The sequence below is a fragment of the Perissodus microlepis genome, chromosome 8 (genome assembly GCF_051167445.1).
Source record: "Perissodus microlepis isolate ML-2025 ecotype Zambia chromosome 8, ASM5116744v1, whole genome shotgun sequence".
Taxonomy (NCBI): domain Eukaryota; kingdom Metazoa; phylum Chordata; class Actinopteri; order Cichliformes; family Cichlidae; genus Perissodus; species Perissodus microlepis.
This window is the reverse complement of record NC_140468.1, coordinates 10,080,254-10,104,232: the sequence shown is the minus strand read 5'-3', so window position 1 is coordinate 10,104,232 and position 23,979 is coordinate 10,080,254. Positions and strand designations below refer to the sequence as shown.

Here is a 23,979-nt window from a genome sequence, read left to right as displayed (position 1 = left end):
GTGCACATGTTGCTAAAGGCCTGAGGGAGAGCGAGCCCTTTAAATATCAACTGATGAGCTTGTGAACTCTAACCTCTTTTTCTGAAAGCAGTTGAGGGGATGGGGGGGTGGCAGAGGGGTCACACCTGACCGTTTCCAAATATGATTATGTCAGAATAAACTGATTATTTCAGGCATATGAGACAAATGTGCGTCACGGGCTAAATTTAAACTCTTTATGTCTGAAGGCAAGGAGACAAAACGACCCGGTCAGATGTCCTCATAGTGGAAGCTTTATTTCACATAACAAAAGCAACACGGCATATATTACATACAGAAATTAACATCTTGAAAAGGAAAGCACTGAATTTAAAATACAGGAAAAGTCTGAGAGAAACAGGCGATAACAGGTGGTGTATTTAGAGATGGCCTGCGTATGGCCACTGTAACAGCTCCAGCAAACAAAGCCACCTCTCTTTCAGTCCGTTATTCACGTGTGGAGCCTCTCCCTGATCAGCATGCAGTTACACAGACGTCTGTTTGTAGTTCTTGGTGTCCAAAACCTTCTTTCCACACATTGCACAGATTCCTGGACACAACAGAGAGAGAAAAGAACAATGCAAAAATGGTTTAAGCAAGCATCATTATTTTATCAGAGTTTTTTGGCCTCTTTGGGGCAGCAGAACTGAACTGTGAACAGAAAACAGCAGCATCAGCTCTGTCTATCAAACTGATGAGTTTAAGTTAAATATTAACTCTCCTGTAACTATGCTTTTTGATCACATCAATTCCTGAGGAAGACCAGAGGTCCTTTTATCTGCAATATGCCCCAGCTCAGGGTTCCAGACTCCAAAAGGCGGAAAATCTGGGAACATTATTGTTTCTCCAGCGAGTTCTTAATGTCCTGCCGAAAGCATGTTTTTCTCTAATTTTCCCTGTTCAATGACAGAAAAAGCACAAAGGGCAGGCAAATAAGAAATGACAGTAGAGACCTAAAATTTTGCATAATTCTGATGAAGAAGTGCATATTTCCTCAAAGTTTTTTTCCCCAGGAAAATGTGAGGCATCTGATGAAATGACCGATAGCCAAAACAGAAGGTCAAAAGCACAACTTCTTCAAGGCATTATAACAAGCCTATTCAAATGGCGGCCCAGAAGCAACCTGCGAGTGGCCCTGCCTGTGGTCCTGGCAGAAACACAGAGAAAATGCAAAAAATTAATTAATTAATTAATTTTAAAAAATTAAAAATTCCTACAGTGTAGTGTAGACTGTGAATGCAACACTCCTAGTAGCCTAGCAATATTTAACCCACAATACACCGTGATGTAAACATATTAAACTATCATCGTATGATGCGACAACAGCATGTCTTTCTCAGTCCAAAAGCATAAAATTGACAACAAAAACCGTCGGTTTAACCCTGCCTGGACTGACAAATACTTATTCATTTTACCGCCAAATCCAAATGCCAAACCTATGTGTTTAACTTGCAGTGAGTGTGTTGCGGTACTTACAAAGGCACCACAATGACAAACACCAGACTTTCTACACAAACTTTACAGAGCAATCTCAGGAGAGGGCTGCAAAAGTACAGCTTAATTGCGAGTTTAATAATCTTACAACCAGAGTTGTACTACCATGGTGAGGGTCCTGTACAGCCCAAGAGAGAGCTGCAGCAGCTTCCCTTCGTGTTTGGTTCTTGGCGAAGAAGAAAAGGCCTTTCACAGATTCTGAAACAGTGAAATACTGCATGCTGGCCGTGGTGGATGCGGTGATAAGTGACGAAAAATTAAAGTGTGACATCTGCTATTAAAAACGTACCCCTGTCAGACAGTTCCAATATTCGTAGAGTTTAAGTTCTGGCGTTAGACAAGTTTGAAATGCTGTTAGATGACCTGAAGAAAACTGATGTAATGTCTATAGCAGGAGATGGGTTCACAGACAGAACTGATAATGCACAGTTGTGCATATATGTCTGTTTTTTGGATGCAAAATTGCTCGGCTTATTACCGTTAGAGGGACACACAGCTGGCGAAATAATGTTTGAGAAGATTTCAGCTCTTTTTGAGGAAAATGGTCTGGATATGAAGCACGTCTGTATACTTGTGACGGATGGGGCTCCATCCATGGCAGGAAAAGTGAGTGGTCAGCAAAATATTTATTTTAATTTGAAAGGGAATTATCAAAATGTTTTGGTTTTTTTTAATTATTATTTCAAATGTGCAAAAAAATAGTTTAGTTATAGCTCCCCCTTTTTTTTTTTTTTTAAATGGACCTTTTGATGTGCATTTGTGAGAGGTCACCAGATTTACAGGGGAAAAAGTTTGTGTGGGTTTGAAATTGATCATGATCTGCTGCTTACTGGCTGCAAAAAAGTGTCTGGCCCAGATAAATTCCTCAGTTTGAAAATCTGGCCCAACTAACTTCTTAGTTGAATAGCCATGCATTATAAGAATACATAACTGATTTGACCTCACTTTCATGTTAAAGTTTCCAAAAACATCCAAGCCTCAAGCAGGCTGTTCTTTTGTAACCCTGTTGTTGAATTCGTATTTGCCGAACCACGTGGGAATGACGCTGTCATGCACTGTACTTTGCCCTACTCATCCTTTGTATTTGTTATTATATTTGCTCCTTGCTTCTTTATCTGGCCTGATAACCTGTAGCCACACTGGACCATGTAAGTAACATGAAGATCAACATATCTATACCTTTTGAGACGTTATGCCATTTGTATTATCTAATGTAAACAGCTAGCACTGTCAGCCATGCTACCTTTGAACTGTTTAACTAATCTTCTCGAAAGATTCAATCTTAGACCACTCAGGCAAATGTTGACTTCAGCACTACGGAAGAGGGACTGTTCATTGATCTGACTGACTCAACAACAAAGATCTAGTCTAAGACCTTTAGTAGATATAAAATAGATTAAAGAGGGGGAAAAGCCCACCGGCAGGTCAGAGTCCTCTCACATTCCCAGCTATTGCCACATCCTAATCTGAGCATTTTTGCCTCAATTTAAAGACAAAAAAAGAAAAATAAGTAGATGTGTCAGAAGCAGTTGCTTAACGGTTTTCAGAGCTTAAAGCTGTGAAGAAAAGCAGGACTACAAGTATAATGTTTACAAAGAACATCTGTGTATTGATCTGTGTATCATGCAGAGAGGCAGTTTTGTTAGAATCTGCTGAAAGCAATAAATGCATTCAAGTTTTGGACCCACAGTAGCATTCCTGCATGGTAAGCAGTGCGACTTTGTACCTTTCTTGTATGCACAGCCCTGGCAGTAGTGTGATCCAGCCTGATGAACTGAGCTCTTGCAGATCCTGCAGATAGCAAAGCCGGACTTGCTGTAAGGGTCGAACCTGTGATGGGAAAGAATTATAGACACATAACTACAGATGCAGTAAAGTTAACGCCATGGCTGTAATGAATTAGCAAGTTAAAATGGTGATTTTCATGCGAGAAAGTATGTAGGTCTTGTATGTGAAAATGTCTTGTATGTGAAAATAGAGATGGCGCTCACCTGGCTTTCTTAGAAGTCAACATCTTATTCTCATTTAGTTTGCGCCCACCACTCTCTGATTGGAAAAAGCAGAAAGGATCCAATCAAGCATCATCATTAAAGTAACATCACATTAAAACCAAAAGTAAAGCTTCTGTGCAGGCCGGAAGTCCTATATCACCACTCAGCCTACACTTGTGAAAAGAAAGTGCCCCTTCTGTCAGTTCTAAGCTTTTGCGGATCAGGACATAAATAAAAACTTCAAAAACAACATCAGATGAACAACAACACACCTTACACCGTGTGATTGTTTCCTTGAACAAAAACTAAGCAGAAATGGATAAATTGTGTATAAAAACCTAAGTGAACAACATGATTCAGACATGTGTTTATGCATAGTGACATTTCCATTAGGTAGAGGTCTGGACTTTGACTGGGCCATTGCAAAACCTTGATTGTTTTACTTTTCAGACATTCAGCTGTAGATTCGCTGCTGCTCTTGGGATCATTGTCCTGTTGCATCAGCCAGATTTTAGCGGTTAGACAGAGGGCCTCACAGATAAGTCTATGATCAACTCAATGACTGCAAGGTGACCAGGTCCTGTGGCTGCAAAACAACCCCAGATCATAACTCCTTCCCCATCGTGTTTGTGCTGACATGTTGTGTTTGATTTTCTCCATGCACAGTGTTACGCATTATGGCTATTCTGATCTCTTCTGTGCAAAGAACCTTGCTCCAAAAGTCTTTTGGTTTGTTCAGATGCAACTTGGCAAACCTAAGCTGTGCTGCCATGTTTGTGTTAGAGAAAAGAGGCTTTCTTCTGGTCTTGTGTGAATTTGCAGGCACATTCATTCCTGGGAAGATTGAAAGTTTTCCACTTTATAATAATTTTTAATCACTGTAAAATGATCAAACTATAAACAGACTGATGAACAGCAACAAATGCTTCTCTAAGATCATTGCTGACATCTTTCTTCCTTGGCATCATGTTAAAATACACCTGAATGCTCCAGACTAGCAAACTGCTAAAACCTATGCTTTTATAGAGATGCTCACACTTGCTGATGATCAAACCAAAACTAAATGGATTTGATTATCAGTCCCTGAATGCTACCTACCTTCTTAATTCCTACAGTAAGGGTGTTAGTTTTTTACAGGACTGCAGGATTATAGTAAAGGAATAAATTATGCTGAACTGACATTTTTCTTTGTGCTTCTGTGCTTTTGCACTGGAAAGATGAGCTAGGTCATTGGTAATGTCTGCCATGTGCTAACTGCCTAATGTTACTTACAGTGCATGGTGTCTGGCCCAAAAAAAAAAAAAAATGTCTAGCCCGTGCAACAGGGACAGTGATTGATTAATGTACTGTGATCCAGTCTCTGATGCTCTGTGCCAGATACTGTTTAGGTAGCTGTTTGGGGAGTTTATTGCCCACTTCAAATATGAAAAGAAAGGTTATACAAATCAGGAAGCACTGGATCTCAGTTAACCGTTCTCATAGAGCAATGATTGATATCAGCTAAGTGGGTAAAAATCTTTATTCTTTCCTTTCATGTTTTTTCTGTAATTATCAGTAACAGATGCTAATAAGATGTGTTCTTGACAGTAGCTTTACATTAAAAGTTATAGCCTGTGTTTCACTGGACAAGATTATTGGTTCTTTCATTTGGGGAGGGAAGCCACCTAGGGTTTCTAAAACTTTACTGCAGCGATGCAGATTTAGTGGAGGACTTGCATTACCTAATTTTCTAGCCTACTACTGGGCCGCTCACATCCATAAACTTTGCTACTGGCTAAAATCTTCTGGTTCCTCGTGGTGTAAATTGGAGCTATCATCATGTAAGGGCTCTTCTATACCAGCTTTGCTCTATTCCTCTTTACCCGTAAAACCCTCTCTGTATACTGATAATCAGGTGGTTCTTAACACACTCAAAATCTGGTTTCAGTTTAGACGGCACTTTAATTTTGTAATGCTATCTTTCTCGGGTCCTCTAAGCGACAACTATTTATTCCCCCTTCACTCTTGGACTCGACATTCTCAGTGTGGTGTGACAAGGGTATAAAACAGTTCAAACATTTATATGTGGATGGTGTTTTCGTTAGTTTTCCCAATTTGTCTTCTCGTTACGATCTCCCTATTACCCATTTGTTTTGCTATTTTCAAATTTGAAATTTTGTTGCCAAGAGTTTCCCAAATTTCCCCTCTTTACCTCCAGAACAGCAGTGGGAAACTACGCTATCATTTATTCCTCATCACAGAGGAACCATTTCGAAACTCTATGATACTATCCTGTCTTTTAGTAACCACTCTAATGTTAAGCTTAAGTGTACACGGGAAGGAGAACTAGGAATTCAAATACATGAGGAGTCTTGTGAACAGGCTATAGCGAGGGTACGGTCTTCCACCTCCTGTGCTTGTCTTGGACTTATTCAATTTAAGGTCATACACAGGGTGCATTTCTCTAAGTCTAGACTTTCTGAATTGTATCCAGAAGTGGAAAATAAATGTGATAAATGCCATGGCTCTCCTTGTCACCTTAGCCACATGTTTTTTCTGTGTCCTGAGCTGGAAGGTTTCTGAACAGGGTATTTTGCTATTATGTCAACTGTTCTTGGGGTAACTCTTCATCCTTGTCCTCTGATTGCTGTATTCGGGATTCCTGATCGCTCACTTACACTTGATTCTACACAAAAGGATATTATAGCCTTCACATCCCTATTAGCGAGATGTTGGAAGTCTGTTAAGTATCCTGCTATTTCCCGGTGGCTTAAAGACGTCATGTTTTTTTTAAAACTTGAAAAAATTAAATATACGTTGAGAGGTTGCACAGCCAAATTTTTCCACAAGTGGCAACCCTTTATTATACTGTTATATTCCTGTACTATGTTTGATAGTTTTGTTGATCCATTTTTATATATATATATCTATATATATATAGATATATATATAGATAGATAGATAGAGAGAGCGAGAGCGAGAGAGCGAGCAGCTGGACAGCATAGTGGTTAGACTACACGCCTTTGGAGCAGAGGATCACAAGTTCGATTCCCGCCTGGGCCGTCTGTATCCAGTAAGGGTCCTAAGGCTAGACCCCCTATGCTAATCAAACCTATCGCAGATATATATAAGTATCGGTTAATTGTATTTCCGTAACTGCAAATACTGTGTTGTTTTCTTTTTTCAATAAAAATATTTACAAAAAAAAAAAAAAAAAAAAAAAGTTAAAGCCTTATAGTTATAGCCTTCATCGAGTCCTCAGTGCTTAGGCTCAGTTCACCTTAGAATAACAACACATTTGCTCTGTGTGATTAGCCCGTCATAACTGGCAGATCTCAGGCCATCTATCAGTGTTTTCCTAACCACTTATCCAACTGTCATAGCATGGCAGACACGGTACAGCAGACACAGCCACCAGAGAGAGACAGTTTTTCACTCTCAATTCCACATCTACAACTGATTTATAGTCAACCTAACAAGCATGTTATCATACTGTGGAAGACACATCAGCTCCCAGAAGAAGTTTGAACCCAGAACGTTCTTGTAGTACGGTGACACTGCTAACCATTGTACCACACTAATCTCAGGGCAAACCTGGTATTTCCTTGTTTCTCACTTCAGCAGCACTTACATAAACAATTAATGGTTAAAGAGTGTCATCTAGTGGTAAGAATTTAGTAAAGGTTAACTTTAAAAGTAAAATTCTAAAAATTGGACCAAAATGAGAACCTTTAAAGTTCACAAAGTCACATTATAACGTGTATAAATGTTTAAAACATATTCAACCATTTAAAAGAAATTTACTTCCTAATCTCATGATACATCAGTGGAGTTCTCTATGTGTCTGCTATGCCCTCCGGTCGTTTGGCCACTTCATGAAAGACAGCTGCTCTTGCCTGTCTTTGTTGCAGTTCTCTCACACCTCACGCCAGAGCTGAACGGGATTATGCTTGTTTGCAAAATTCCATGTAATTAGCTCCAGCAGTAAGTGCCCCTTTCCATTTAGTCACCGAGCTAAGAGATGCATGTTGATTCAGGATTACTTATAGTGATCTTGGGAGTTGAACTGTGGCAAACCTGTGGGACCTGCTCTGTTCTGTTGTGTTTGGTTAAATTCGTCTGTATGTTAGCAGAAGCTTTTGTGGCCAGACAGGGAGTGTAGGCTTTGTCTTTGCGTAGGCTTTGACATGTAACTTAGTGCTTCTTTTCTTTTTTTAGCAATAAAAATAAGTGGGGTTTTTTCTGTTTACTTTATTATTGTAAATTGATTGTAAATAAATGCCTTGGTTGTTCGGCAATCTTGTATGGATGTTTGTGATTTGGTCTGTTATGTTACACTCCATGTCCTCCATAAACTGCAGATAAAAGCCCTGTAGATATGCAAGTCAGAGATGATTGTAGGTTTATAATCTTGAGTTACTATCACTGGTTTACAAGAAAAGAAAAGAAAAGAAAAGAAAAGAAAAGAAAAGAAAAGAAAAGAGGATATCAGATCATCCCCAAAGTAAATGTATGTACATTCTGAATAAATGTAATAGTAAGTTTGGACTTCAAATTATTCCTTTCAACTGTTCCTTTTCAAGGGTATAATTGTACAGAACACATCTTGAATGACTTTAAAAAACAAAAACAAAAAAACAATTGGGTGCACAGGTTTGGATTTTCTCTAATCCACACAGGGTCAAAAGTATACATACAGGATCAAAAATATACACACAGAAGTTTTTCAATAAATGGCGCTGAATGTTCTACGGTGTATTTTAACCTGACAAGGCCAAAACCTCTTAACTTCTCCTTAGTGATCATGATTGACTACAACTGGTAGTTTTGCTTTGCTAACACAAAAATAATTTGTTTTACAGCACTCATTTGAGTCATCAATACTCAGAACAATGGGAAAGTCAAAGGAACTCTGTGAAGATCTAAGAAGCATAACTGTAGATTTACACAAATTAGGTACTTTTCTTGGAGCAATTTTAAACCACTGTGGACTCCAAAATTGTCAGTTCAAACAACTCTATGTAAATACAAACTACTTACATGTGCTAGCACTTTGCCAAGGTTTGAATGAGGATGGAAACGAGGAATCACCAAGGCACAAGATTGGTCATGAACTAGAAACTTTTCGAACACCACTGTTCATTTCCACGGTGAAGTGACTTTTATACTGCAAAGGACTGGTGGTAGCATCATGCTGCCAGTGATACTGGTAGATTGCATAAAGTGGATGGAATCAAATAAGCAGCCAGAATTACGCCACAAACCTTATTGTTGTTTTTCTTTTGTTTGTTTTAAGTCATTCAAGATTTGTGCTGTACAATTATTCCACCCTATAAAAGCAATAAGGTTAAAGAAATCATTAAAAGCCCCAAATTCATGTTCATGAACGTATTTAAACTACTTTCCTTGAGTCACTTAGTATATAATGATTTATTTTTAATATTTTAAGTCAATGCTCCTAAGAATGTACAAAAAAACCAAGAGAAATCACACACTAACTGAACGCTATTTCAGATTTTGGTTTAAAAGCTTAATTCCCCCCTCCCCGTTGTATTATCTATATATTTTCTGTTGTTTTTAATTGTGATCTTTCTATTTAATCTTCCAAAACTTCCAGCAGCCCTTGCACACTGGTGACATTATGCCATTGAACTGAAACAAATCCAGATTTTACTCTGTTCACCTGTTGTATTCCGGGCTCCATCCTTCCAGGTGTCAGGAGTGATGACCTTACCGAGCTTCTTCTCACCTGGAGATAAAAAGCAACCCAGCATATGTAACAAAAACAGCGCAGTGGATTTAAAGGAAATAAGCCTAGAAGGTGAAGGTATGTTTTCCTCAACCAAAACAACAGTGAGGACAGTAATAACAACAGTTAGCATCACATAGCGTTAGCCAGCTTTCTAAGGATCATCGAGCTTCTCTTAACGGGAAAAAAGACATTAGAATTGAAGATCTAAAATAAATTAAGTGATAGAAGAATGGCGAGATACCTACACTTTTCACAAACCATTGTCCTTTTTTGTTTGTTAAAATAGAAGCAGAAGCGTTAGCTGCGTTTAGCTTTCTCTGTTAATGTAAACTTCCGGTCGTTACTTCCGTTTCCTTGCAGCTCGCAAGCGATTGATTGGTCAAAGCCTAGATTTCAAATCTCAGATGCCATTGGTTAGTTGTACTGCCCTTCGGCGAGGGTCCAAGTAACCCGTTCTGTAATTGGTTGCAGTTTCCCATGTTCATCTGTAAAGTGGACGAAAACCTCTAAGTTTTCTTTAAAAATTAAAAGTTTCCTGCTGCATTATTTCACACGTGTGAATATAACGTGTGAAATATAACGTATGAAATATAACGTGAAATACGTGTGAAATAATTAAATCCAATAAATAATAATAAAAAAAACTTTTAAAGCTTACAAACAGTAGGCGACTGTAGCAGTCAGGCAGAGACAGTTTAAAGAACACTGAAGAATCTCGTTTTTCTATTTGCTGTCAGAATAACGTTATAGCAGTGAAAGCAGAAAAAGAATGGCCCTCACTGATAAATAATGGTTCACATCTAGCTACATGTGACAGTGTTCACATGTTTTGATTAAATAGGGAAACTGATTAAATAAAGGATTGTGTTCAAACAAGTATACCACAAACATACAATTTGTTTTCAACCAAAAAAAAATCCGAGGTAAAAGGGGCTTAAAACAAAATCCATTTTATGGATTTATGGATGTAGTAAAGGAGAATATGGAGAGGGTTGGTGTGACAGATGAGCAGGGTAGTGGTAGGATGAGATGGAGGCAGATGATCCACAGACCTATAAAGGGAGCAGCTGAGAGATCTGAAAATGGATTAGAAAATGTTCTACACAAATATAAAAACACAAAAGTCTCAATGACTACTTTGTCACTTTGAATTGAATTACACTGGACCGATTGCATTGGCCCAGGTCTCACATGTGAAAGATGAGAAAAGCCCATCTCCCACCTGCCATTCTCACCACCTACTACAGAGGGAGTATCGAGAGCATCCTGAGCAGCTGCATCACTGTCTGGTATGGAAACTGCACCGTGTTAGATCGCAAGACCATACAGCACAAAGTGAGAAAAGATCATTGGAGCCTCTCTTCCCTCCATCACAGACACTTATTGAACCTACTGCATCCACAAACCCACCAGCATTGTGGAGGACCCCACACACCTCTCACACACACTCTTCACCATCCTACTTTCTGGCAAGAGACACCGGAGCATTCACGCCCTCACTGCCAGACTGCGAAACAGTTTCTTCCTCCAAGCTGTCAGACTCCTGAAAACTCAGAGATTAGACTGGCACACACACACACCTTTATACATTCCATTACCTCAATTACTTATTGCACAATGTTAAAGTCTTTTTGCACAACACAATGTCATTATTGCACCATCTCGTTTCTGTATGGTTCTGCTCTATCTGATGTTGCACTGTTTTTTTGCCATTTTTGCACACTTGCACTTTAATTAGTCCTGTGTTGATTTACTGTTATATGTAGTACCATGGTATTGGATGAAAGCTTTCTTGTTTCACCGTGGCAGCAACAAATGTATACTAAATGCATGACTGTCTGTAATATATTTAAAGTCGTTAAAACTATAATTTACATTTATTGAACTTTGTCTTGCCTCATCTACAAGGAAGAAGTATTGCACTTTTATTTTGAAGTGAAAGCGGAAGTGAGCTTGGTTCCATGTTTACGGAAACAAGGTCAAGCGATTCATCTATGGATGTTACCTGTGCTACAATTCCAGCGTTACGTTGAGGTTTAAAGTGTTTTGTGTTCAATTTGTCGGTGTCCTGTTGTAGTTCGGTACAGCCTTCACAATGTGGGACCATGAAATCAGAGCCATGGCGTCCACTCACGCTATCATCGCCGCTTCGGTGTTCATGGCGACGGTGCTACCTGCTGTGCTCCTACCGGGCTTCTCGGTGTACGGCACACACCTGCTGTGGCTCTACTCGGTGTCCGCTGCGGTCACCGCGGTCAGCGTGGCCGTGTTCTGGCTGCTCGGGATCACACCGCCCGCCAAGAAGCACACGCTGGGATACAAGGTGCTGATAACTCTTTAATAACGATGGATTAATGCGCGCAGTGCCACATGGGCTGTTTTATTATTTTTTTTAAAAAAAGTACAATAAATGCAGTTTTTAAATGAGGGTTTCATTTGTTAAGGGGGAAAAGCTTTCCAAACCGACCTGGCACTGTGTGAAACACTAATTGCCCCATTCAAATTTTGTCTTGCTAGTCCACAGAATATTTCCCCAAAATTCTTAGGGGATGAATAAGATGTTGTTTGGCAAATATGAGACCAGCCTTTGTTATAAAATTGGTCAGCAGTGGTTTTGTCCTCGGATCTCTTCCATGGATGCCATTTTTGCCCAGTCTTTGTGTGTGGTTTGTGGATTGTGGTGTAATGTGTTGCTCTTAGACTACTTCACTTTGTCAGACAGGCTCTGTTCAAGTGATATTTTAATTCAACAGGTCTGGCAGTAATCAGGACAGGGTATGGCAAGTAAAATTGAAGTTGCCTTTCCAAAAAAAGATAAACATCTTGACTTATTTGTATATAAATTAATGTGAATATTTGACTCTTGCTCATCAAACTAATATATTTTTTTCCCCAGGAAGTGATCTTTTTATATCTGGATCTTAAAGGTTTGACTGTTTTCTCGCTGTTTCTTTTTTCTGCAGCTGTCGAGGTTGCTTCGCTCCTGCCTGTACTTCTTCCTGTCGTGCCTGTTCTTCCACACTGTTGTCGTTTTATACGGAGCTCCACTGATCGAGTGAGTTATTGTTTTGTGAAACAGAGGTTGATAAAGAGAGACGCAGAGAGTAGAGATCACGACAGTAATACACAATAAACTGAGGATCCATGGAAGGATCACACATAAATGAATGAAAACAGCTGGCAACTACAGAAATCTTCAAACCCTGAAAGGATTCTGTCACTTATACAAAGTCAAGTGTTTTACTTTGTCTCTGCTTGCTTTTTATGTGCTTTTTTAAAATTCTTTTTCTACAAAACTGTCAATAACTCTCTTATTGTAGTTGTCGTTGATACCTTGAACCTATCATTTCTTACAGATCTGCCTTAGAAACATTCTCCCTTGCTGTGTTGATGACTTCGTTAACCACGCTGAGGTGTCTCTGTGTCCTCGGCCCCAACGTCCAGGCCTGGATACGAGTCTTCAGTCGCCACGGGTAAGGCTGAAATCATTTTCCTTCTTTTTCTTTCCTCCTGGCTTTTCACATGTCTCTGTGTCGAAGATAGTAACTGTTCTTGCTTTTTCTTTGTCTCCGGCTCCAGAGCTATGTCTGTGTGGGACACCTGTCTGCAGATCACTGTGGCCTGCACACTTGTTGGAGCCTGGGTTGGAGCATTCCCCATACCTCTGGACTGGGATAGGCCCTGGCAGGTAATTCTATGCATGGACAAAACGTATACTCATGGATTTGTATCCTCACATTAGGTCTTATACAGTCTGTGACCTAACCCAGCAAACATTTTGACTTTGAGTAATCGGTCGGCTTATAGTCCACGTTTAAACCTGGTTCAAAAATTCTTCAACAATTAAAAGTTGTGCTGACATTGCCTTCTGATGGACATGTAGTTCTTGAACACTGCTTGAACACTGCTTCGATTTTATAGCAAATGCATGTTTGTGTGCTTTTATAACTTTTATGAAAGATACCAAAAGAGAGACTTTAATTGGTTACCTTTACTCCGAAGAGTATTTTATATCTCACTGGTCCTTTGTCAGTTTGTATGTTCTTGTCTCTCCAACCAGAGATATCAGTGTAGGAAACAAAGAAGAGGCACTAAGAGAAAGGAGTCAAGGCATTTTGCCATAATCAGACATCATTGCTTGGGAGCCTCAGTCAGCACCCATATCAATTAAATATGACCTGTAGCATGTGACTTTTTTTTGTTTAGGCTTGTTTTTCATTAAATTACATGCTACAGTTTAATAAAAGGGTTCCTGATATTTCCTCGACACACATTCATATCATTTAGATCAAAATAACACAAGAAGTGGCTCAGTCAGTAGTCTGGCTGTGGCACTTCGTAAGCAAATTAGTTGGCAATGAAGGTACATTCAGTACTTTTTCTTTGCCCAAGTGTCGACGCAGCAGATGGATCTACGTGTTTAATTTGGCACAGATTTTGTGCCAGATCCTGACACAACCTTCACATTTATCTGAGCTTGTGACCCTGAGGTTGGGTTTGTGTCTTCTGGTCTGAAACCAGGGATCTTTTCCATCCCTGGTTTCATTTGTTAACCACTACAGCACGGAGAATCAAATGTCAATTTTAATTTTTTTTTGCAAATAACATGAATATTTCTTGCTTTGGAAGAGAGAGTCTGACTAAACCTCTAATCTACTGTATGTGGAAATGTTCTCTATCCACAGTGCAGTTTTTGCTCTTAAGACCAGGGAACTAACACGACCATTTAAACCATATTACCCGCGAAGCCTCTCTTAGATTTTTTTTTGAGGTTTTCTCAAATTACTACTGGATTCACAAAGGCCTCTTAACTGCACGGACTTAAATTAAAGTAAATTACTGGTTTCATTTTGATGAATGGAGGAGGTGGATGTCCTTGTGATTTCATTATTCCATTAAAAGTACCTTTAAAATGACCTTAAATGGGTACTTTTCTGCTTTGTTAGTTGGTGAGTAGCAAAAATGTTGTAGAAGGGAAACAAGGAAGAGAAAAATTGGAATACACAAGTATTAAAAGCAGCAACATCAGGCTGATGCTCTGTAGTGACAGAAGTAAAGATTGTCTTTCAAAAGCATGAATGAAGTGATAGGTTGCTATGGTGATATATAACACAAGTGTGCCAGAGGATGATACTGGGCACTAACCTGCATGAAGCTGGTGTGGTAGCTGTCAGAGTGAAAAAAACTGGTGTAAATTACACATTTTTTTGTAGCTGATTTAAGTTCTTAACTTCCAAATTCTCCATCACGATGATTTTTTTTAAGCACTGGACAGAGTAATCAGCCAATGAATAATGAATTAGATTGTTTTGTTTTGTTTAATGGAAAATGGAACACATTAAAGTTATAATTGCACAGGGAATTCTGTGTAAAATGACTGAAGGAAAATGCAGAGGTAATTGGGGTGTAACTCAAATTGACAGACTAATAGTTCAGCTTCTCTTTGATGTATCGGACCAGTGTCAAGCTTTTAGTCAACAATCATGCTCACTTTACTACTACTTCTTTTTCTTTGTAGGTCTGGCCTGTTTCCTGCAGTTTGGGCTCTTTGTTCGGCTACCTGACCGGGCTGGTTGCAGCTCCAGCGTGGATCCATTATCACCGCAAACAGCTCACATACAAGTGCAAGTGATAGTCAGACACACGTGTATTATGCCTGTGCTTGTGCGAATGTATCCACGATGGCGTGACTCCTGATTCTGCTGAATTTCTCTCACTTTTTATTATTTATTTGGGAGCATTCACCCCCTTTGCAGCCTGTAGGGTTGTGAGGCAGTTTTGTAAAAGCTCAGAGGTATTATTTTGTACATGTGATGGCTGAAACGGAACATTTTTAAACGTAATAAAATATTTTCTTCGTTAACAATGCGTATTTACTTGTGAAATTGGGCGATTAAAGCTCCTTGACGTCAGTATGTGTGTTTCTGAAAAACCTGCAGGTGGTGCTGTTGGTTCGCCACCTGTGTGCGTGTGTTTATGTGAAGGTGAGGAGAGTTTTAATGAAAGCAACAGACTGAGGCTCATTTGCAGTGAAATGCAAAGTAATCAGTATTATGGTTGGATGGCCATTTGTTGAGAGAGTCATGAGAGGAAGTTAGAAAATTAAAGAGAAAATGTAAACCTGCTGCAGAGTTGGCTTCTCTCTCTCACACACACACACACACACACACACAGACGCTATTCTGCACCTGAAGCCAACTGCTGATGAATACTGTTCCTTTTTAAACGACCATTAATCTCGCTCCAACTCTATTTCAACACCCTCTCCGCCTCCCCAGCTCCCATTCCACCTTTTTCACATCCTTGGGCAACCATATTGATTCACTTTCATTTCGAGGACATTAATTTTCCTCCTTTCACACCGCACCACATCTCTTAGTCCTCCCTTGCACCCAGTCACTGCAATGAAATGTACATTTTCCAGACCGGAATGTGAAATTGAAAGATAAATGAGTGATGTTCCTTGTAGATCGTCCGAACGATTGGTATACACAAGTAATTATGGCCAAGATTTAAAATAAAAAAAGAGGAAGAAATTGTCGGTTATCTTTGCTGTTTGAGCATTTTGTGCTGGAAAGTTTCAGTAAAAAAATCAGAAGCAAAGCTGCCCAATCGCCCTGTGCTTGAACTCCTTCCTTGTTGCCAGGGAAAAAACAGCCTGAAGGAAACAGATGAAAGATGGAGCAGAGGAAAGTCTTTGAAAGTCTACATATGCTTACAGCATCAATCTTTCCCTTCCTCTCTTTGATAAAACTCAATCCGACCTCATGCTGTTAACTCTATTACCCTTTGTGCTCCATGCTTTTCTTTTCTTTTCTGTTTTTTTAAATTTTACACTTCACTTCTGATGCGTCATTACATGTGGAGAGCAGGGGAGTTGGAGAGGAGGGCTTTGGAAGAGCATAAGGTATGATCAAACAGGTATCACGCTGACCTTGTGCATTGTATTAAAACGCTAAGTCTTTAAAAAAAGCTAAGATTAGATATGTTTTTGAGTCCTTTGAGGGTTTTTTTGCAGGTGTAGTCTATTTACTCTGAGGACTGAAATCTGGTTGAAGTTGCTTTGTTCGTGTGCTCAGTCACCTGTGGCCTTTTCAATCTGTGAGACAAGCACAAGGCCCTTCATTCACGCACACACACACAAAAGCTGCTGCTTCACAAATTGTTCCCCACATTTAATCTCAGAGAACTTTATTTATTCATTATTTGTTCTCAGGCGGCTCTATTGTAGCGGGACATTGTGAGGAGAGGTAATTTGTCACTCCCTGCCCGTCCTCTCTCCTCAGCCTTTTTCTGCAGGGCGGCTGTGGTATGCATGTATTTGCAGAACTGTTATGTTTCTGCTTTGTTGAAAGAGAGTAGTAGACTGAAACCAGCCGGGTCCTCTGCTCTCTCTCTGGTAGATACCCCAAATCCAGCCTGCCAGAATGAGTATTTTTAAGGGTAGTATTTTTAAGATTCCTCATGCTGCTGACAGCACACTGAATTAAAACACATCTCTACATGCCGTTCTGTGCAGCCTTTGAACATTTTTTTTTTAGATCATCTTGGTTTGACAGCCTGCACATTAAATGTAAGGCTGTGTCTCATAACTCTCTGCCAAGCTAGGAGCTGAGATGACTCTTGCAGAGGTAGAGCACAGGCTAAGGAAGAATACATTAAATTTGGGTGCTGATCTGGATCACCGTGTTTCAAATTGTGAAGTAAGCCATTGGCCTTTAAAGAGGAGATTGCTCTTAAAGTGCCCCTTAATTTGTCTCTTTTTCACCTGCTTCAGCAAGAAAGTCAAACATCTTATTAATGAAAGGGAGATTTTTCTCAGGAGATGGTGGATACCACTCACCAGTATTCACAGCCGAGTGAATATTGGATTCATAAATTATACCAAATTTATGAATGTGTATTAACTTCTCATTATTATAAATATTTAATAAACTAGTCGCATGGCAGAAACTCACTGCATTTAGGCATCTAGACAAGACGTGATTTAAGCGTTTGAATGTGGTATGGTTGTTATTGCCATGTTAGTGGCTGTTTACTGGGATTTTCCCACACAACCATCTCCCGATTTTACACAAATATTCCAAAAAGAGCAAATATCCAGCGAGTGACAGGTATCTGGGTAAAAATGCCATATTGAGAGATCAGAGGAGAATGCCCAGACTACTTCAACCTGACAGGAAGGCCACAGTAACTCAAATAACAACCACTTGTTACAAACAAGGTACACAGAAAAGCATCTCTGAATGCATAACACATTGAAACTAGAAGCAGGAGACCACGGCAGGTGCCACTTCTGTTAGCTAAGAACAGGAAACTGACGCAACAATTCACGCTGGCTCACCAAAATTAGACAACAGAAGACTGTAAAAATGTTGCCTGGTCTGTTTGATAGTATCATCCCAATATGGACCAAAACCTCCAAGGAATGTTTTCAGCACCTTGTTGAATCAGTGCCACAAAGAGTTAAGGTAGATCTGAAGGCAAAGGGGGTACAAACCGTACTGGCAAAGTGTACCAGCTGAGTGTTACTGCCTGATGTGCCGGGAATTTACAAACACGGTAGTAAGACAAGTAATGCAATTAAATAATAAAAAGGCTAGTGTTTTCTTTCTCATGCAGTAGAAATTATTTACCTTTATTTAAAAGAAAATTGATTTTATCCATCCTGGCTATGCAGCTCTTGAGAGGTAATAATGGATCAGTTCTAGACTGGATCAGCCGCAGGGATGCTCTGCTGTGATTGATGGCTTGGTTTAAAGTAGGCTGGCGGATTGATGTTTTGAAATATACCCCGTCAGAAGAAAAAAAAGGCTTAATAATCACAGAGAATTTTATGCCTACTTAACTCCTGATAAAATAAAAAGATAACATGACATGATAGTCAAGTTCCACATGTAAACAGCTCCTTCAAAGAGGGATTCAGATTTCAATTTTCTCCCGATGAGTCACACCCACGCGTCATTTAACACCCTTCTTCTTACACTCAGTCTCTTGCTCCTCACGTCCCACTTTCTTCCTGCGTTTTGTGTCTCGTTTTCCCCCAATTTCTTCTATTCACACTCCGGTGTGCTCTTCATTAACAGTTAGAGCGGTGTGTCGCACATATGTTATTGCAGAGCTCTTGTGTCTCTTCTATCTGCTCCAAGGGCGACAACAAAGGGTCTGTTGTTACTGAGGAGAGTTCAAGTGGGCTATCATGATGCAAGAGGGATGGGTGAGGCAGCATTGAAGGGGATGCTGAAGGATTCCTTGATAAAAAGCAGGTACAAATCAAAACAAGACGTGAGATGACTCTCTTAAAAAGAGCTCCACATGATGAATATGCTTTTAGAGGAACAAGGGGATGATAGTGACTAAAAGAAAGTGGCCGGAAAGAGGATGCCTGAGCAGGAGATTTATTTTTTATTAGATTTGTTAGCCATGTTAGGCTCTCTGCTGACTTAATGGTTAGTCCACTGTTTTGGTTTAGATTTGATCTCAACAGCTATTCGATGCGTTTCCATGAAATTTAGTTTGAGATACTTTTTGGTACCCCGAGGATGTATCCTAATGACCTCATCTAATTTCGCTGTTTAAATTTGGCATTTATAACCAGTGAAAAACTTTTTTTCTCATTTGTTTTTATTGAGAGTCTTACTCATACACCCACTTCAGGTCTCTAATTGCTTTAAATGGTGGCAACCCAAAAAAATAGGCAGCGCTGTTTTTGGAGAGCCTTCCTGTTAAACATCACCCAGTCTGAAGCCAGCCATCCAGAAGATTGCGTAGTATAATTAAATGGGGGATAAATCATCCTTTTCCTTATTTTCTAACATGCAGGGTGCTTAACAAATCTATTTGACCACCTGTTAACAGAAATAGTTTAGAAATCTGCCAAAAACTAGTTTAAAACTAAAAATTATAACTATAGGGCGTGCCCTTGGTGCCGGTGGGGCATGTCCTGAACATCTCGCCCAGGAGAATAAAGTTATATTCTTATTGTTATTTGTGAGACTTTAAATTCTTGCTTTTCAATGTTAAATGTTGTTTGTTAAAATTCTTGAAATAGCTTTGGATGAAACTTTTGTGCGATCTATCTTTAAACCCACTAAATGCCAAATTTGTTCAATAGGATTCAAGTCTGGACTTTGACTTGGCCACTCCATTAGTTCCAGTACTCCAGAATCCTTTTTCTTGATCAGAGTCTCTGCACAGCTCTGAAGGATGTTCGGCATCATTGCTAACTGGTTCGGAACTGGTTTTATCATCTAAGAAACATTTCTAAACTCAGACTACTGGTGTCAAAGGCAGAACTTGAGATGATTATTCATGCTTTTATTTCTCCTGGTTTGGATTATTGTAATGGTCTTTTTACTCGTTTCAACAAATCAGCTTTGGATCGCCTTCATACTGTACAGGATGCTGGGGCAAGACTTTTAACTGGCACTAACAAGACGTCACTTATTACTCCAGTTTTGGCTTCTCTTCATTGGTTTCATTTCAACATTTTAGTTTTAACTTTTAGAGCTCTACATGGTAAAGCTCCCCAGTATATCTCTGACCTGTTGAAACCTCAGGCTTCTTCCCGAGCACTTAGGTCTTCAGGTCAGAAATTACTGTTGGTCCCATGTACTATGTTCAAAACACGTGGGGATCAGGCTTTTCAGGCACTGGCACCAAGGCTGTGGAATTCTCTTCCGTCGTGTTTACATTGTGTAGACTACACCGACTCTTTTAAAAAGCAGCTGAAGACATTTCTATACAAATGAGCTTTTAATAATTTTTTTCATTATTTTATAATTTTAGTTTATTTATATTTCTGGTTTTATTGTTAAGCACTTTGTGATTTTTATCTATGAAAAATGCTATATAAATACATTTTACTTACTTGTTATATGAGCACATAACCAGTCAGTGTCAGTCCTGATTGTTCTGGTACACCTTCCTGTTCATCATACTGTTGATTTTCACTTGCCCACACCATCTCCACAAATGGAACTCCATGCCATAATGAGATCTCCACTTTGTTGCATTGTGGGTGTAATGGATGTAGCATCAAATCGGTCTCCAGCTGTTCTGCTGACATAAGCGCAACAATGCTGAGTGAAGAGTTCAATCTTGGACTCATTTGAGCTTTTTCCAGTTCAGTGTTTGCACTCCCTGGATTTTTGCAGTCCTCAATAAGGGCTTTTTAGCAGCTTTTTTTCCTTTAAGTCTTGCTCGTTCGATCGTCTCCTTGTTTTCATTCTGGATAACTTCTCAGACAGATCTAGAAGCATGTTATCTCTGCATGACAATCCCCAGCGGCCTTCTTTCTGTTTCTAGTACCTAAAATCTTGAGATGCCTCACATCTGTTATGATCAGCTTTTATTTTTTGCCTCTTCTTCGGCACATTTTGTAATTACCCGTCTCGGCGGATGACTACAACGCATACTTGATCACACTGTGAGAACATTTTGTGTCTTAGGGATTCTTTCCTTTTTAGCGAGTTCCTTTTTGAACAGGAGGGAGGAATTTTTAAATTGAATTCACATTTTTATACACAAATTTGAGCCAGCACACTTGACTTTCACAAAAAGCCAGAAATTAATCAAGCATAACATTCAACCACTATAACAATTTTTTCTGTCCAGGATTGCAAGTAAATAACTGTAATTTGGCATCTTAATCACTAAAATAATAACATGCTTCACTATTTTATTTCTACTTTTTTGCCAAACAGTGAATTTTAAAACTCATGAAAAACAACAATAACTATAGCTGACATTCTGCATTCTGATTAAAGAGCTTGTGCATTCTGGTAACTTAAACCTCAAAGAAACATACAATTTTTATTTAATTTACTATTAAATTAATGCTCCTGTGTACATGATGATGATGTATTTACACAATATTAGACCACTACACAACCCTACATTGAGTGCTGGTCTAATAAATTTGTCAAGCCCTGTATATATACACTGTTACAATACTGGGTGCTCATATTAAACATGGGCGAGGTATAAAGAAAAACAAAAAGAGCTCATGTACAAGTGCATGGGAGCTAAAAAGTCAGACTTTCAATGGCTATAAATGCTGTTTCAGAATTTTTTTTAAGTCCTTGGCTCTTGATGAGGTCAGCGAGAACTGTTAAAACCTTCTGTTTGTGAGGAGCTGTCTGCCAGAAGAAATTTGGCTTAAAGTGAAGGTGGCGTTAAAAGGAAAAGAGCAGAGCATGAACTGAGGACCTTCACTAAAGCAAATTTAATGCTGTAAATTATGCAAAGCTGCTGGGTCCAAAAATTAAAAATTTGAAGCTGGAAATGAGCCAATTAAGTCTACTTTAATCACTAGTTGCAATCAGACATTAGCTTACACTTGGTATCCCGTTATTTTCGGCGATGGTCTGGATATCAGATATATTCACTTCAATCTGATTCTGCTTTTCTCTTCGGCAGTGACAAACCACAAAAACTGAACAGACTGAGGTCAGGTGGCCTTGATCACTCAGCTCGTTGATGTCTGGTGAGGACCTGGTTGTCCTGCTGCTCTGGGCTGAAATAGCCACGTTTTCTTTAAAAGCAGAGGAAAAAAAATCTGGAGGAGGCTACAAGCTGTGGGAGTTCAGCCTCACAAGCATAATGTGAACCCCAACTCTTGCTACACAATCAGAGGGAAAAGGCACATCAAGTCATAACAGCTTACTGCACTATAGCGGATGATAATGGCTTGCGGTTTTTAAACACTTTCACTGCACTTACATTCTTGGAAGAGAAAGACTTCCTCTGATGTCTCAGGATCAGGGATTACATCATTGAGACTGGAAAGGAATATAATTCTGATGGAAATTTTCATTTGGTATAAAATATATAAGAACAGACAGGCTAATAATGCCAAATGATATTGGTTTTCGGAAACAAGAAGCAAAAGTCTGCTGGAATCCAAAAGGATGGAGGATTTTTTCCCAGATTTTTGGCTTGATTTTATTTCTTGATTTTATTCACAATGACAAAGACTGCTAGAGAAATAAGTTTCGATAAACTTTAAATTGCTTTTGCCTGCCAGTGGGAAAAGCCATCACATGGATATGGCTGCAGACAAACACTCCTAAAAACTACTGAACTGCAACTTCAATTATAAAAAAATATAATGGAAAAACTGTATTCATCTCAAGAGCAAAATAGGATCTGTATATAAAATCTTATATGCACAGTAACTGAGCACCTTATTAGGAACACACCGTGCCTTCCATTGCAATTCGAGCTGCTTCACTTCTTGGTGGCACGGATTAAGATGAGATATTGCTTCACTTTACCACATCATTTCTCTGAGATGTCTAATGCTTTGGTTACCACGCTTCAAGCAGCCATTAGAAACATTTTAGCCATAAAAGGGGTGCAGACGGTAAGGAGGAATAGTCAGTTTGATTCATATTAAGAGGCTTAATCCGTGCCAAGAAAACTATCCCCACACCACAGCTAGTTTAAACTGTTGACATGAGGCAGGTTGGGTCTGTGGATTCATACAGCCAGTGCAAAATTCTGGCCTCACCATCTGTGTTCCTCAGCAGAAGTTGAGCTTCATCGGACCAGACTACATTTTCCCAGTCTTCAGCTGGCCAGTTTTGGTGAGCCTGTGCCCACTGCAGCCTCACATTTGTCTTTGTGGCCGACAGGAGGGGAGCCCAGCACGGCCTTCTGCCGCTGAACACATTTTTCATTCTGGGATGCTTTTCTGCTCACCAAAGTTAGCGTCTACTTTCTGTCAGCTGTCCCTTGGTCATCAAGGGACAGCCTTTAACAAAAAAAAAAAAAAGAAGTAAAACCCATGCCAGAAAATCCTGGGAGATTGGTAGTTTCAGAGAAACTCAAACCATCTGGCACTACCAGCACCGTCAGTGACAACTCATTTCCTTTCGTTCTGGTGTTTGGGATAATTAACCAGCTTGTGCACACACAAGCGTACAAGCTTGTGTGTGCACACCTGTACAGAAATCCAATACATTTACTGAAGCACTGTAGTAGACACAATTTTGATTGTTTAAAAGGAAACAAATATGCAAGCTCTGGTAGAATAGCTTTTCATGAGTTACAATACAAAATAATCCTCATTTATCTTATACTTGATGCAGCCCTTCAGTTCATCCTGTCTGAAACAAACCCTCGCTCTCTGTTTAAGGCAGCTTTCTTCTGATTGGCTGTCTGAATAACAGATGGGTGGAGCTTCTATGCTGGCATCCAGAGATGATCATGCTAGTTCTGCTTTTTTTTTTTTTCCACATTTTTTTTTTTAAATCACCAATATTTTTAAAATACAGTACTGTGCAAAAGTCCTGAGCCACCCATTGTTTTATTCAAGTTTTTGCTAGTAAAATGGGAAATAGTTGCCGTTTTAACCCTTTCCTGGCCTCCTCTATTCATACTGATAATTTGAACCAAAAATGTCAAATGGATTTATCACTCCATAAGAGCTGCTACCACTGAGTTTCAGTTCAGTTCTTGTGTAATTTGGCATGTCTCAGCCTTTTCTCCCCATTTCTCATCCTTAACACCATTTCAGACAAGGATTCAGTGAACAGTAGCTGGACCAGGTACATTTCTCAGGTCCTGTGTCACATCTTTGCAGGATTTTTTTTTTCTTCAATTTTTTAGGGTCTTGACCTCCACTTGTTCAGCTTCTTCTGTTTTTTTTAATGACACATTGCACACCAGGCTGAGATATAATCGGATATTTCTTTTCAGCTCACAGCCCTTTTAACTCATTGATGCAAGCACACCATTTTA

General features: G+C 39.4%; 2 protein-coding genes across 2 annotated transcripts; one reads left to right on the top strand and one right to left on the bottom strand.

Moving 5' to 3' along the window:
- Nucleotides 1-249: 249 nt before the first annotated feature.
- cript (cysteine-rich PDZ-binding protein) lies at nucleotides 250-9,603 on the bottom strand. Its single transcript, XM_084937417.1, has 5 exons — nucleotides 9,480-9,603; nucleotides 9,166-9,231; nucleotides 3,504-3,558; nucleotides 3,239-3,342; nucleotides 250-568 (listed from the first exon to the last, which is right to left on the bottom strand). Exons 1-5 carry the CDS (start codon nucleotides 9,493-9,495, stop codon nucleotides 504-506), a joined length of 306 nt encoding a protein of 101 aa, XP_084793543.1. The 5' UTR covers nucleotides 9,496-9,603; the 3' UTR covers nucleotides 250-503.
- pigf (phosphatidylinositol glycan anchor biosynthesis, class F) lies at nucleotides 9,199-15,358 on the top strand. Its single transcript, XM_084937416.1, has 6 exons — nucleotides 9,199-9,309; nucleotides 11,312-11,557; nucleotides 12,198-12,289; nucleotides 12,591-12,707; nucleotides 12,814-12,922; nucleotides 14,753-15,358. Exons 2-6 carry the CDS (start codon nucleotides 11,330-11,332, stop codon nucleotides 14,864-14,866), a joined length of 660 nt encoding a protein of 219 aa, XP_084793542.1. The 5' UTR covers nucleotides 9,199-9,309; nucleotides 11,312-11,329; the 3' UTR covers nucleotides 14,867-15,358.
- Nucleotides 15,359-23,979: the final 8,621 nt, after the last annotated feature.